Source organism: Stylophora pistillata, chromosome 11 (genome assembly GCF_964205215.1).
Source record: "Stylophora pistillata chromosome 11, jaStyPist1.2, whole genome shotgun sequence".
In the NCBI taxonomy this organism is placed as follows: Eukaryota; Metazoa; Cnidaria; class Anthozoa; order Scleractinia; family Pocilloporidae; genus Stylophora; species Stylophora pistillata.
In genome coordinates this window covers 5,844,215-5,858,594 of record NC_142529.1, presented here as the reverse complement: position 1 = coordinate 5,858,594, position 14,380 = coordinate 5,844,215, and the positions used below count along the sequence as shown (strand labels likewise).

At 38.8% G+C, this 14,380-nt stretch overlaps 1 protein-coding gene across 2 annotated transcripts in view; it reads right to left on the bottom strand.

Annotated features, from left to right (window-relative positions):
- Positions 1-14,380, bottom strand: part of LOC111342857 (receptor-type tyrosine-protein phosphatase delta) — a 75,465-nt gene that overhangs the window by 51,267 nt on the left and 9,818 nt on the right. Inside the window, exons 4-9 of one of the 2 annotated variants that reach the window (XM_088737366.1) lie at positions 9,876-10,198; positions 8,527-8,674; positions 7,669-7,974; positions 7,101-7,403; positions 4,497-4,799; positions 3,189-3,488 (exon numbers count right to left, since the gene is read on the bottom strand). In XM_088737366.1, coding sequence (XP_088593492.1) covers positions 3,189-3,488; positions 4,497-4,799; positions 7,101-7,403; positions 7,669-7,974; positions 8,527-8,674; positions 9,876-10,198 — 1,683 coding nt within the window. The remainder of the gene's footprint in view (positions 1-3,188; positions 3,489-4,496; positions 4,800-7,100; positions 7,404-7,668; positions 7,975-8,526; positions 8,675-9,875; positions 10,199-14,380) is intronic. The other variant, XM_088737365.1, reaches the window with a different exon arrangement.

The following is a 14,380-nucleotide window of genomic DNA, read 5'->3' as shown; positions in this document are numbered from 1 at the left end:
CACAGTCGCTACCAGGGAAGAAACTCACAGGCCTCACAGCGACAGATTTTAAGACTAGATGGCGCAACCACCGAATGTCGTTCAACCACGAGAGACGGCGAAATGACACAGAGCTGTGCAAGTACCTGTGGAAACTCAAGGAGAAGAGGGAAGACTATTCGATTTCATGGAAAATTATTGCTGGGGCTAGAGCATATTCCAATGCCACAAAACGTTGCAAATTATGCCTCAATGAGAATTTTTTTTATCTTGTCTTATCCACATGAACCCTCTTTAAACAAGCGAAGTGAAATAATATCCAGTTGTAGACATCGGCGAATATATATCCTTAAGTATTCTTAACGTTATTATCGGCGCGCGTACGGTTTTCATTGTTTCCAAGATTTAAATTTTTTAAGCAATGTCATGTGATCACGTTGCTGAGTTAGTTAACCGTCACGATGCCTCAGTGTGTATGGAGTTTTGATTGATGAGTGGATCAACTTTTGTTGGTCTACGAAACAGGCTGTATTAAAATCCATATGTGCATAACTTGAGTAGTCCATTTGCTACTATATAGATATAACTAACTGCAGACAGTACTGTTTCGGCCTTCTGGGCCTCATCAGTGCAGTACTGATGCTAGGATGGAGGAGAACTGAGAGGGCCACCCCAAACGACCCAACATTTGTGGGGTCGTCTAAGCCATGCCAGAGTGCTCAAATTAGAGTAAACTAGTGAGCTGCGCAATTGCAACAGCAATTACTCATCCCAGGTAGAGTGCTCAATTTGGACATGAAAGCAAAGCTCTATATATGCCAAAGAGCTATATCTGACTGCAGACAGTGATATCTATATCTATATCTAACTGCATCAGTGCTGATGCTAGGATGGAGGAGAACTGAGAGGGTCACCCCAAACGACCCAACATTTGTGGTGTCGTCTAAGCCATGCCAGAGTGCTCAAACTAGAGTAAACTAGTGAGCATATATTAAATCAAACCAATTCAGAACTTCAGCAGTGATTCATCGTTTTATTGCTGCGAAAGTCCTGTTTCGTATGGTCTAAGGATGACCACACTCATCAGGCAACATCAACGAATGACCATTACATTTGGATGCTGGCACTTAAATTCAAAGACATGGTCGCTATGGTGCTTTCTATTTTGTTACGCGCGCTAAATAAAGGTTTTTAATTACATATCTATTCCTGTGGGGGCACGAGGATGCTAATTCATTACGTTTGTTAAGGGTGCAGAAATATTTCCTGCAGATTATTTCATATTTTTCATAAGACACAGTCTGCATTTTTTTTGACATTGTTGTAAGTTTTGCACTTTCTGATTACTTTCCACTTTGTGCTGAAAGGTATCTTGGCTTCTTTCAATTTCCATACGTGCTTTGATAGTTCAGTGGTGTTTCTTTTGTTGGCGTAACGGATGGATGCTTTGTGGTTCCTGTAACGCTCTTCGAAGTTTGTTGCAAGTCCGACGTAGTATTCTTGTTTTGTGTCGGTTGTTACGATTGCTTGGTAAACAACGTTCTTTTGAAGGCATTTTCCTTCAAGGGGGCATTCTTCATTAGTACGGCAGTTACATTCCTTGCTGGGTTGTTGCGTTGGGGTCGGGGTGTGAGCTGAAAGAAGTGTCTTGTTATGCGACGCGATGATGGATTTCATATTTGGCATACAAGAGTAGCTGAGTTTGAGCGTATGTCTATTGAAGATCTTGTGTAGTGGGTGCTCCTTCGGGAAACATTTTACATCAATGTTGAGGAACTTCCTTCCTAGGTTGGTTTTGACGTCGGAGTTCCATGGGGGGTTGTACCAAGTGATGTTTCTTTGGCGATTTCTCCTGTGGCTTCTCGCTGATGTTTGGGTAGTTTGCGGGTTGTATGATAATTTGCGTGTATACCCACTATCAGCGAGTGCCTTTTGGTACGGGGGAATGGCGTTTTTGAAAAATTTTTCGTTAGGTGAGATGCTCGCTGGTCTTTTGTTAATGTTTTCTGGGATGTTCTTAAGTAGCGCTGGGGGTGGTTGCTCTGTCGATGAATATAATTAAAATCCCGTGATGAGTGGGCAACCACGAAACAGGTCTGTAGGGATGTATATGTAGTTGTTTTATTCTGACTACCACACATTAAATATATATATATATATGTATATATATATATATATATATTCACTACATAAAATTTTCAATCGGAACACTGTTAAATTAAGCTACGGCTGCATGAATGACGTTAAATCAATTATCTCCAACCCAAACAAAGCCCAAATAAGAAAATCCACAGTCGCTGAAGGAAATAACAAAATCTGTAACCGCCGTAAACCGGACACGTGCCCCATGGATGGTAACTGCAGCGTGGAGAACATAATATACCAAGCCGAAGTAACCACGCAAACAACAAGGGAAACGTATATCGGACTTTGTGATACTCCATTCAAATTAAGATATCGAAACCACATTTGCTCATTCCGTAATGAACATTATAGAAACGCAACTGAGCTTAGTAAGCATATTTGGAACCTGAAAGACCGAAACACTGAGTACAACATTAAATGGCGCAAAGTAAAACGGGCAAGATCTTATTCAAACGTCACCAAGAATTGTAATTTGTGTTTGTGGGAGAAGTATTTTATTTTGTGTAAGCCCAAAATGTCAACCTTAAACAACCGAAATGAATTGCATCGTCCTGTAGACACTCTAGGAAATTTCTGCTAAAAATGTCATCACATTATTAGTGCGCGCCTCACGTAGCGCGCGCCACACGTTTTTCAAAACTTTGAATGTAGCCGCTTTTTTCAAATAACTTTGAATGTAACCTTTTTCAGGCAGTTGCCTGATGATTGCTCCTGATGGAGCATGAAACTCTGAGTGGCAATTAAATGTCTTGGACCAAATAACCCAATTCGTTTCTAAAAATATTATCTACTGCTCTAGTCCAACTATTGAGCACTTTGATAGTTGATAAGGAGCATTCCAGCGTAATAATTGGTTATATACATATATATTCTGTATACGAGGGAAACCCTAACCCTCTACACCCCAAGTAATCATACTTAAATAGAATAGATGTTTGAAAAGAAAATTTGCCCTGAGCGGGATTTGAACCCACGTTTCCCTGTTACTAGTAAGGTGTGATGACCCGGCACTACATCATGGTACAGATTATGTTAATGCTGGTTAAAGCACCTCTGATTCTCACCATCTTCCATTGTTGTCGTGAAAACAGTAGAACTGTTTGGTCTATCACCAGAAGAAGTGAAGGCCAACACTTGAAATTCATATTCTGTGTATTTATCAAGCTTGGTAACTCTTGTTGTTGATGTCGTTCCATTGTGAATAGTAAAGGAGGTTGCAGAACTCGAGTCTTTCTTTTTATAGTACAGTTTAAATCCTTTGATGATTCCATGTCTGGAGTCTTCTGGTGGAAGCTTCCATGAAGCTGTAATACTGGTTGAAGAGTTCACTGTGACGATGAATTGTGACGGAGGTTGTGAAGGAGCTGCAATTGAGCAGTCATGTTTTAATCAGCATCTTTAATTAATAAATAATATATAGATTCTGTAAATAGTGTAGCTAACTTACAGCTTCAACACAGAAGTTTTCATCCAGAGAAATATTAATGCCTCCCTGAGAGGGCGGCACATTCGGACTGAAAAATGTCTAAGTTTTAACTGAAATTACCTAATGTGCGGGCTTGATTAAGATAAATGTCACCGTATTTGATGCTAGTTGTAACAGATTTCACTTCCAACAGACAACACCAAAGCTTGCCATCAAAATTTTGGTACTCTTATTCTTCTCCATTACTTTAAAACTTTGTCACTATTTTTCGATTGACACTTCCTATGTGGTCATTTAAAACTCACAACTGCAGGATAACAGACTTGCTAACAAACTTTTAAAGCTATAATAAAAGATAAAACCTCGCAGAAGCCCCAAAAATACTTCATTGCATGTTTTAACATTGTATGTTACATGTACATACGTAGCTTTGACTGTTTAAACATTTTAATAATTTTCAAATCCGACTGCCAGAACATAGGTAATAAAACCTTGCAGAAGCCTCAAAAAAATTTCATTGCATGTTTTAACGTTGTATTCTACATGTAAATACGTAGCTTTGATTGTTTAAAAAACATTTTTAAATTATTCACTTCTGATTGCCGTAACATGGGCAGATTTGAAATTAATTGTGATGTTATTTCCCCTATGACCTTGTCACTTTCAAAAGTGCCAACACCCCACTACACTAGTATTCTACTACAGCTGTTATCAAATTGAACATTTGGAAGTACCTCACTGCTGCTCAATTTCGCGAAAATGGAACGGCATATTTTGCGGGACTTCAATTTGGCAATTTGGCCAAAAATTTACCTTAATAGGAAATAACTATAGATTTCTCAAAAATGGTCACAACACAGGTCTGCGTTAACAAACAGTTAGCCTCGGAATTGGAACAACTGGAGTTAATCTTCCGTAACAATAGTTCCCACAATCCTAATCTTACCATCCTCCTTTGTTTTCTTAAAAACAGCTTCACTTCTTTTTCCATCCCCAACAGAAGTGAATGCCAATATTTGAAATTCATACACAGTGTACTTATTAAGCCCAGTGACCTCTTTAGTGCGAGTTGCCTGATTGCCAATAAGCTGCTCGTTTGGTGACCCTAAAGAGCCTTTCTTTTGGTAGAACAATTTAAATCCTGTGATGATTCCATTTCTGGAGTCTGCTGGTGGTAACTGCCAGGATGCTGTTATACTTGTATAGGTGGTTGCAGTCAGAGTAAAGCCATTAGGAGGCTGTGAAGGAACTGCAAATAAAAGGTTACATCATCAATAAAAAGTAAAGATAATCATAATGACAACCAGAGTCTTTATGATCGTCATCCTTTTATCACTATAAACCAGAGAATCCCTTAATAGCAAAGTTGTTACTTTCTAATACCCTGTCCACCATTTTGTTTCGTTACACTTTCGCGACTTTACTGTATATTGATTCAATTTTAACTTTCTGCAACCAATTTGAAGTGTTCCCTTTGCATGCAAATTACCATGCATGCAATCTGTTGTAAATGTGCCATATTCAAAAATGATCTTGGGGAATCAAATTTTGTTTTTCCTTTGATTTGTAGGATGTTTCTACTGGTGAGGATAATCTGAAAATTGACTCAGAATTAGTGCTACAGCTGTTTTTTTTTTAATCATTATTATTAATGCAACTCAGGAACAAACTAAACGAAAAAAAACAAAACAAAACAAAAAATAACAGCTGACCCAAATCCAAAAATAGGCTGTCGATGACGGTATGTAGCTTACTGCACCTGTTATTACTTAGAATACCGTATTTAACTGCCCTGAAACAACCCTAGAACTTACTCACAACTTAAGATATAGTGCAACCAAAGATGAAAGCTACGTGATTAACAAAACAAATATATTATTATTATAAATACAATATGCTAACACATTGACACCTGAACCACCCGCAACTGCCCCTACCTCCCTTACTAAACAGAATTTTGTCCCCAAACTTCCTCTATCGTTAGGAGATCAACAAACAAATAAGAATCCTTAGTTTGCGAAAATATATTGATGGGTTTAGGGGGGTACTAGAGGGGCATTATTCTATTTGTTCACACTAACAGATCAAAAATTTTAAAAATATGGCAACCTATAAAATTTTTAAGTTGGATTTTTAGTTCCTTGGCGATCGCGTTAGACCTTGTGGAACTCAGAATATAAAGTGGCAATGCTATAGAATACTCTGTTTGGAAAATAATGGACGTCAAGGTCAAGCAGGGCCTAGAGACAATTTTACGACTCCATTGCCCGGTAAATATTAAGTTTGACTAACAATGTGTTCAAAAAGTATTGTTCAATAGAAGATTTTTCGTTAAATCGTGGTACTTTCAGAATTTTCATCATAACGCTAAGCAATTTCTTGCCGTGAAGTCAACTAAACAATGATCTAAGCATGATGAATTTTACGGCGTGGGCTTTGTGCCTGTAAAAAATCCGTACGTTTTCCACTTATAACAGCAAATCAAGAATTTTTTTTAATAAAATCGTCGTCCCGAAATATCTCTCCGTTATTTTCGTCTTGCTTCCTAATAATAGTTACCATGAAACTTGAGATTTCCTCATAGATGGACAAATTTGCATAATTCACTTTGGAATTTGATCCGCATATGCCTATCGCACACATGCGAAATTATTTAGCGAAATTTCTCTTTCATCTGGATTTTGAGTTAAAAATCAACAAATAATCGCAGCAATGTGACAGAAAACTCCTTTGAGGTGGGCAAATATTCCCTTGGAGGAGCAAATAATCGCAGCAATGCGACACAAAACCTGCAGGAGACAAAAAACTGCGATCACGATCCCTGACGCGAGATACGAAAATCGAACGATATCGGAGAAGACCGAACTGAATTCTGAGCATTATCCGAAGGTTTCTATTGTTATGGACATACGGAAGAACTTTCATTCTGGATAGCGTAGTATCTACGACTTCACACAAGTCCGTAGATACCAAAAAGGAGTTAAGATTGGGGAATATCGGATCAAAATAGGCAGGACTCCATGTGGGTTGAGATTCTATCGTTACACTCACTCACTCGGATTCTATTGTTTCACTCACTCACTCGGATTCTATCGTTACCCTCACTCCCTCAACAGGACACCATAGTAGCTTACGCTTCTTTTAGAGGCAGTAAGCTAAAAAAATAATTATGAGTTTGCAATGCAGCTAAGGGTGCTCATCAAGGCCTAGCTCCAAAACTGGAAGGCTACAAATAATAACAGGAGACATATTGTCAACATTCACTGGCATGCATACATTCATGTGTAAATAGTAATCATTTACTCATAATGGCCAATCAGAATGCTTACACTATATTATTCATATTGAGATAATTACCTTACCAATAATGACTCACTTATATATCGGTATATTAAATTAGGTTCATACTCATCACATACATGTAATTGAAAATTTGTAAATTTTAATTTTTCGTTTCACTTCAGAAAACTGTATGAGAAATATGTGTGTATCTGGTCTTTTGTTTAAAAGTCATGACTTTTTTTAAGACAAAACAAATAATTGTTCTAACCGTCTTCTTTTGTTCTGTTACGAACCACAGAGCTGTTTACTCCATCACCAGCAGAAGTAAAGGCCAACACTTGAAAGTCGTACTCTGTGTACTTATCAAGACCATTGACATCTTTGTCTAAAGTTGATTCACTATTGATATTTAGGGTGTTTCCTGACCCTGAAGAGTCTTTCCTTTGGTAAAACAATTTGAATCCTTTAATCATTCCTTTTCTGGAGTCTACTGGTGGTAGTTGCCATGATGCCCTAACACTAGTAGAAGAGGTCGCAGTGACTTTAAAGTTAGATGGAGGTTGTGAAGGAGCTGCAATTGGACAACAGCGCTTTAATTAGTTTAAGTACCTGTAGAAATTACTGAAAAAATTAATGTCATATCTTAACTTAGTTGCTACATGAAATTATTGCTGTTGTCTTTTGTTGAAGTAATCAGTTGATTCCACACTACCTAGATTTTTACCCTTATCATGATGTGTTTAGTATCTCATTGGCAGGAAACGTCTAACAATGATGGAAAAAATCAGAAAAATGTGGTTCACAGATCCTTTCATTATCCCTGGACTGTCACATACCACCCTCCATTGTTCTTTCGACCTCAACAAGACTTTTTGGTCCATCTCCACCAGACGTGTAGGCCAACACTTGAAATTCATACTCTGTGTACGTATTAAGCCCAGCCACAAGCCTGCGTAATGTTGAACCACTGGTAATATTCAAGAAGTAAAAAGACCCTGCAAAGCCCTTCTCTCGGTAAAATAGTTTAAACCCCTCAATGTTTCTTCCATGTCTGGCAAATACTGGTGGTAACTGCCAAGAAGCTGTAATACTGGTAGAGGAACTTGCAGTCAACTTAAGGGAAGCAGGGGGTTGTGATGGAGCTATAGATAAAGGAATCAAGTGACATTTGCTGGTTAATTAACAACATACTGTAGACACTACAGAAAAGTGATAATGCCAACCGGTATTTTATTATCGACATGAACTACATTAGAATACACTGATATTTAATTTTTCTGTAGCATCCCACTTCCACATAACCCTGTATGCATCAAAAAAGAAGAGTATCGTCTTTATTCCTAAGAATTGCTTTGTTAAATTCCAACTTTTTAATATCATACAATTCAGCACAATTGGGAAGGTAAATTTGTAATCATATCAGGGGATTATTTGCTTCATGCGCAGTGTATACATGTGCAGTCTATCACTAGTGCACAGGATCAAAGCATAGTGGATACAATATTTTGGCTTAAACTACATCAATATCTGAGGTGTTAATCCCAAAATTTTACTATGTCTAGCTCTAAGACGTTACTAAGCCAGTTAACCAGGATCAGTAACCGTTGAGGGATACTTAGCTTTCCATTAGCAAATAGCTTTAATGGTAACTTTGAAGGTGTAGATCTCGAGGGAAAAAATGTTCAAATAGTTACCTTTAGTTAGAAGTATTCCATATACCTCTACTCTCAGAATTTTCCAGCCATGAAATAGTGTTGGCACGAAGCGGATGTATCTTGCACTTGGAGATTTGTTCAGACTGTTTTTCGCTATGCTATCTTTGTCTTTATTTCCAGGAAAAACCTGTGGATGGTAGCACAAAAAGATACCATTTTCTTTTCAGGTTTTTTTTTTGAAATTAAGATAATGCATCATTAACCACAATATACACTTAAATCCATGAACATCAACTTTTAACTTAAGACAGAGAATGATGCTATTAGAATTCTCAAATAAACTTGGTTTTCGTGCATGCAAACATGCATATAATTATCCTGATTGTAGTTTATCTTCAAGATTATAATTTACCTGTTTTTGAAATAAGTAAATTATAGTGTTAGGTTACTGGAATAAGGAAAGTTATCTAGATAATTATTTCATTTCAGATCAATTGGTGACGAGCATTCTATAATAGTTGCAACATTTTAAAAGTTTTGTGTCTCACAAAGCTCTTCACAAGTTACACCACACATCAAGTCACAGGGAGAGGTAACTTGTATAGTTATATTTACACACAATTACTTGTATAACAAAAATAATATTAACGACAGAATTATTTATATGGCATTTTATGCAAAGAAACCTAAAGTCCTTGACAATGATAAGAATAAAATGAAACCTAAAATAATCTAAGATACAACCTACCGATCAAAAAAATTTTTCAGAGATGACCTAAAGGTACTAACACTCGAGCTACACTTAATGCACCTGGAAAGACAGTGCTATGCTGGGGGCACATGCAGAAAACCGTACAGTTTAGCTCTTAGGTCCTTCAAAATCATTAACGCATGCCTTTTTTGTAATATTACAGGGAGAAAAGGGGGAAGATCCATACAGCAAAGATGTTAACTTAAGGTTCACTGAACAAAAAGAGCTTCATTCCTAAATCAAACTAGTCCACACCAGTTAAGTATAAATTGTATGGTCATTACAAACACTGATGTGCCCATAAAAACAATTAACTGTTTGCAAGTAGCTTTTCCGACAACAATGTGTAACATTATCCTCTTGTCTCTTATATGTGTGCACAGGAGAGTCTCCTTTACATAAACCAAAAGTAAAGAACATTACTTTGAATTACCGAGAACTGTGGAATGTAAAGTGCACACTGCATGATCCAGTTGTACTTTTTACGTTTACAATCAGTTAAAAAAGAAAACTCATCAAAACTGAAATTTTGAAAAAGGAAACAGACCCACGAAACCCAATCTTGACTCGAAAAACTTAATAACTGCACCAGATGTAAATTTAAGCATTTATGTTCATGACCATCACATAGACCAACCTTCACATTATTGTTTTCTTTGTAGGTGTCAAAAGTGGTATCATTAAGTGATAAACGAATCTTGTAATATGCGGTCCACTCTTGTGCACCTGTATTGCTCTTTGGATTTCCTTGAGTGGCTACGGCACAGATAATATACTCATACAACATATCAATTTGTAGGTAGTCATCAACATTATTGCTATCCTTGGAAGCCCATGCTCTATCTTTATTCAGTCTGCCATTTTTTGCTGCATATCTCCAACTAAACTGTGATGAGGCCGTGAAGCTGCTATCTGGAATTTTACCAACATCTTCCAAACCTATGGCATTCATATCACAAGCTGCAAGATATTTATAATATTAATTATTATAAAACTTGAAATCTTTCCAGTTTATATCTTCTGTAACGTGTGAAGGATCTCACCCCAATTTAATTATCTGTTACATATCACAATATTTTTCAACTTTTCATGTGAGCTTCAATTCACAATGAAAGTTTGAACACTTGACAGTAAATTCATAATTAAAATATTTTAATTACTGCATAACAGAGATTGTGAAAGAGCCAGTTGCACTATGGCTAAAAAGAATTATAACCAAACTACAAGTGTTGAAAAGTCTCTAAACTTTTTGCGCCATAATATAAGGTACAGAAGTAAAAGTAACTTTCAGAGCTTTCGATGTGGCCTTGTCTAAGCAGTATCAACCTCCTGGTACATAGTTGGTTACAAGGGTTGTAACCCAATAGCCTTAAAGACGTATCGTTCTGAGCGCCATTTTACAGTGTGCATAATGTTCTTATATGGGAAGCTTTCCTTAAGGAAATAAAGACCTTTCTTCTTTTTAATATGGCCCTTCCTATGCTTAGTCCATACTGTCAAAACCCTCTTTGCAATTAGTTAATATCATGCAACTGGTGCATTTTGACTAACGTAAATAGTCTACACTTCTGCAATGAGACCAAAAAATATTATATCAACATTCCTCCCTCTTCTCTCCCTATTACCCCTCTTGATGGATTTGTCTCTTGGGTGAATATATTATACAATGTTGAAGTTGGAAGAGATGTCAAATACACGAGTTTCATCAGGGCTCTAAACTCTGCTTTTTTGCATGGGGTTCACACTTCACCTCACCGCAAATTATAAACAGCAACCACTAATTAAATTTTGGTCACCACAAAAAATAAGTTGATGGTTAGGTGGAGGGGAACACTATAATAGGGCATACATTTAACAATACATGTCATAGCATAAACATCACAATACATGTAATTATCAGCATCTGGGAAAGCCAGAAATTCCACTTGCCGCGTTCCAGTGGCAAAATTAAACCGGGTCAATGAAGAGCTAGTAAGGCTCTGTGAAGAAGGAATTATAAGACCTGTTAAGGTTAAAGAAAAACCTAATGGCAAACTTCGCATCTGCATCGATCTGAGCCAGACCAGAAACAAGGCAATCAAAAGACCAAACTACACCATACCCACAACTGAAGAGAGGCTACCTCTCCTGACAAACGCCAAGGTATTCACTATTGTTGACATTTCTGAGGCGTCTCACATTATTGAACTGGATAAAGACCCTTCCCTACTAACAACGTTCCGGGGGCCAAATGGTCACTATTGTTACAACCGGATGCCCTTTGGTATTGCCTCAGGACCAGAAGAATATCAGTGGCAACAACATGAATTTTTGGATGGATTGAATGCGGTAATCAACATAGCAGATGACATTCATGGTGCTACTGAGGTAAAAGCCGATATTGATCACGACCAAAATCTTACGCATCTACTTGAGAAGTGCAATGGACACGATCTTCAACTCTCTGGAAAAAAAATTCAACTTAAGTCCAGATCTGTTTCATTTATGGTGCACCGACTTACCAACAAAGGAGTACCGCAAAGTAAAGTAGCTACGACCACAGGAATGCCAGCCTCAGCAGAGATGGCTGCCTTGCAACATTTCCTAGGAATGTGCGAGTGCTTGTCCAAGTTCTGCCAAAACTTGTCCCAAACAGTCCTCCCATTGGGGGACCTAACTAGGATGACACTGAATTTCTTTGGTCTGAAGCTCACAAGGCAGCATTCAACTCAGCCAAGACCCTCATAGCCTCCACAACAGTGTTGCGCTATTATGACATCAGCCTTCTTCTGACCCTTCAAGTAGACGCATTTGACAGTGCCATAGGCGGGGTTTTAATTCAGGAGGGTCATGATCTGTCTGCTTCACGTCACACACCCTTAGCGCTACAGAGAAAGAGTGCTTGGGAATTGTGTCCTGTATGGAGAAATGGCATCATTACCTATGTGGAGAGCATGACATAACGGTGCACTCTGATCATCAGCCTCTAGAGACCATTTTCAAGAAACCTTTAAGTAGACCTCCACGCAGGCTTCAGAGAGTGATGTTGAGATTGCAGAACTATCACTTCATGGCCTACACTCTGTCTCGCGCACCTCTCAGTGATGGACCCCACTTCCCCTCCAGAATGATGCAAGAGTACGATGTATTTCGTGTGGATCTCACACAGATGGACCTGTCACCAAACCTTGTCAAACCCGGTACAACGAATCAGATCAGAGAGAAAACTGGGAAAGACCCATCTTTAATAACACTGCACAAAATGGTGCTTGGTTGCTGACCCTGCAAAAAGAGTGAAGTACCAGAGGAAATCAGAGCCTACTGGGACTTCAGAGATGAGATTTCAGTATATGATGGAGTGCTTTTCAAATCTCATCAAGTCATTGTTTCTGCATCACTCCAACCTAAGCTCTTACAGAAGATACACAAAGCACACCAAGGTGCAGATAATAGCATGCGAAGACCCTGGAAATCCGTTTACTGGCCAGGAATGCAGGCAGCAATCAGGCAAACATGCTCCTCATGTGGTGTGTGATCTAAACACTAAGTGAGCAGCCCCAGGAACCCATGCAGTCACATGCCATACCATCTCAGCCGTGGGTAAGAGTGAGTGCAGATCTGTTTCAACTAAATGCCAGTAATTACCTTGTGCGTGTGGACCATTACAGTGACTATATCGAACTTGAGCCTTTAAGAAACACATCAGCCATTGCAGTCACACGAGTCATGAAGACAAATTTCGCACCTTACAACATTCTCAACGAATGCATAACAGATAACGGTCCACAGTTTGTTAGCCATGAATATGCACGTTTTGCACGTGAATGTGGATTCACCAGTATTAAATCATCCCCCTATCACAGTCGAGGAAACGAAAAAGCAAAATCTGCACTTAAGATTGCGAAAAATATTCTGAAGAAACCTCGTTTTGAGGACCGTATCTGGCTCGGAAAGATTTCCATATAACCTCATACCAATCAAAAACAAAGCCGAAGTCCCAAAGGTAATCTGTTGTTTTCCTTCTGTTTTCTTTTATCCAACAATTGTATGCATAATGAAGTACAGGGTTACGTGGAAATCTTGCCATCTGGCTCTTCTGGCCTATCGAAACACGCCAAACAGGGATACCAGTACTCACTAGCACAGCAACTAATGTCTCGTAAACTTCAAGACATCATCCAAACAGCAGCAAGCCAGCTCCTCCCACAAGCCGCATCACAACAGGTTGTAATGAGAAACATCAAAGAGAGGAGAGTCCGATCAAAAGCCCATTATGACAAGAGGGCATTAGGTGTGCTGAAAACATTTGCCCTTGGGGAAATGATATTCCTGAAGCCACAACCAACAAACAAATCTCAGCCATGGATCTACAGGGAGGCAGTTGAACAACCCACATCAAGATCCAGCGTGGTCAAGACTGCATTGGGACCTGTTCCACGAAACCACACCCAAATCCGGGAGGTGAGAACGGAACCAGCTTAAAGACAGACCACCGAGATGGACCAGCTTGAATCGCATCCACACACTCTGAACAGGAGGAGGAAAGACAACCAGCTGACCCTGAGCTGGAACTAGAGAGCGGATTACCTCGAGACAAAGAATGCGGACTCTGCCGTCCACATATGGAATTAGAGAGCACAACACCTCGACCCAATGAGGGCGGACTTCGCCGTTCACAAAAGACTCGTAAATGGCCGTCAAGGTTCAAAGACTATGATATGTAGACTCAAAAGCGAGATGAACTGAACTTTAATATATCAGTATACTAATGTTTATTTGTTTATTATTCCTCTTTCTAAGAGAGAGGGTGTTGCACAACTTTTGCAATTAGCACCTCAACATTTGCACCTTCGTTAATCGCACCCACCCATCACAATACATGTAATTATCCCATCAGCATCTGGACACAATGCCTATATAAATCTGTGGACAGGCTTTATTAAACATCCTACTTTGAACATGAAAAGTAACGGTCAACAGGCCATATAATTCCTTCTTCACAGAGCCTTTCCAGCACTTCATTGACCCTGTTTAATTTTGCCACCGGAATGCGGCGAGTGGAATTTCTGCCTTTCCCAGATGCTGATGTGATAATTACATGTATTGTGATTGGTGGGTGTGAATAACGAAGGTGCAAATGTTGAGGTGCTCATTGCACTAGTT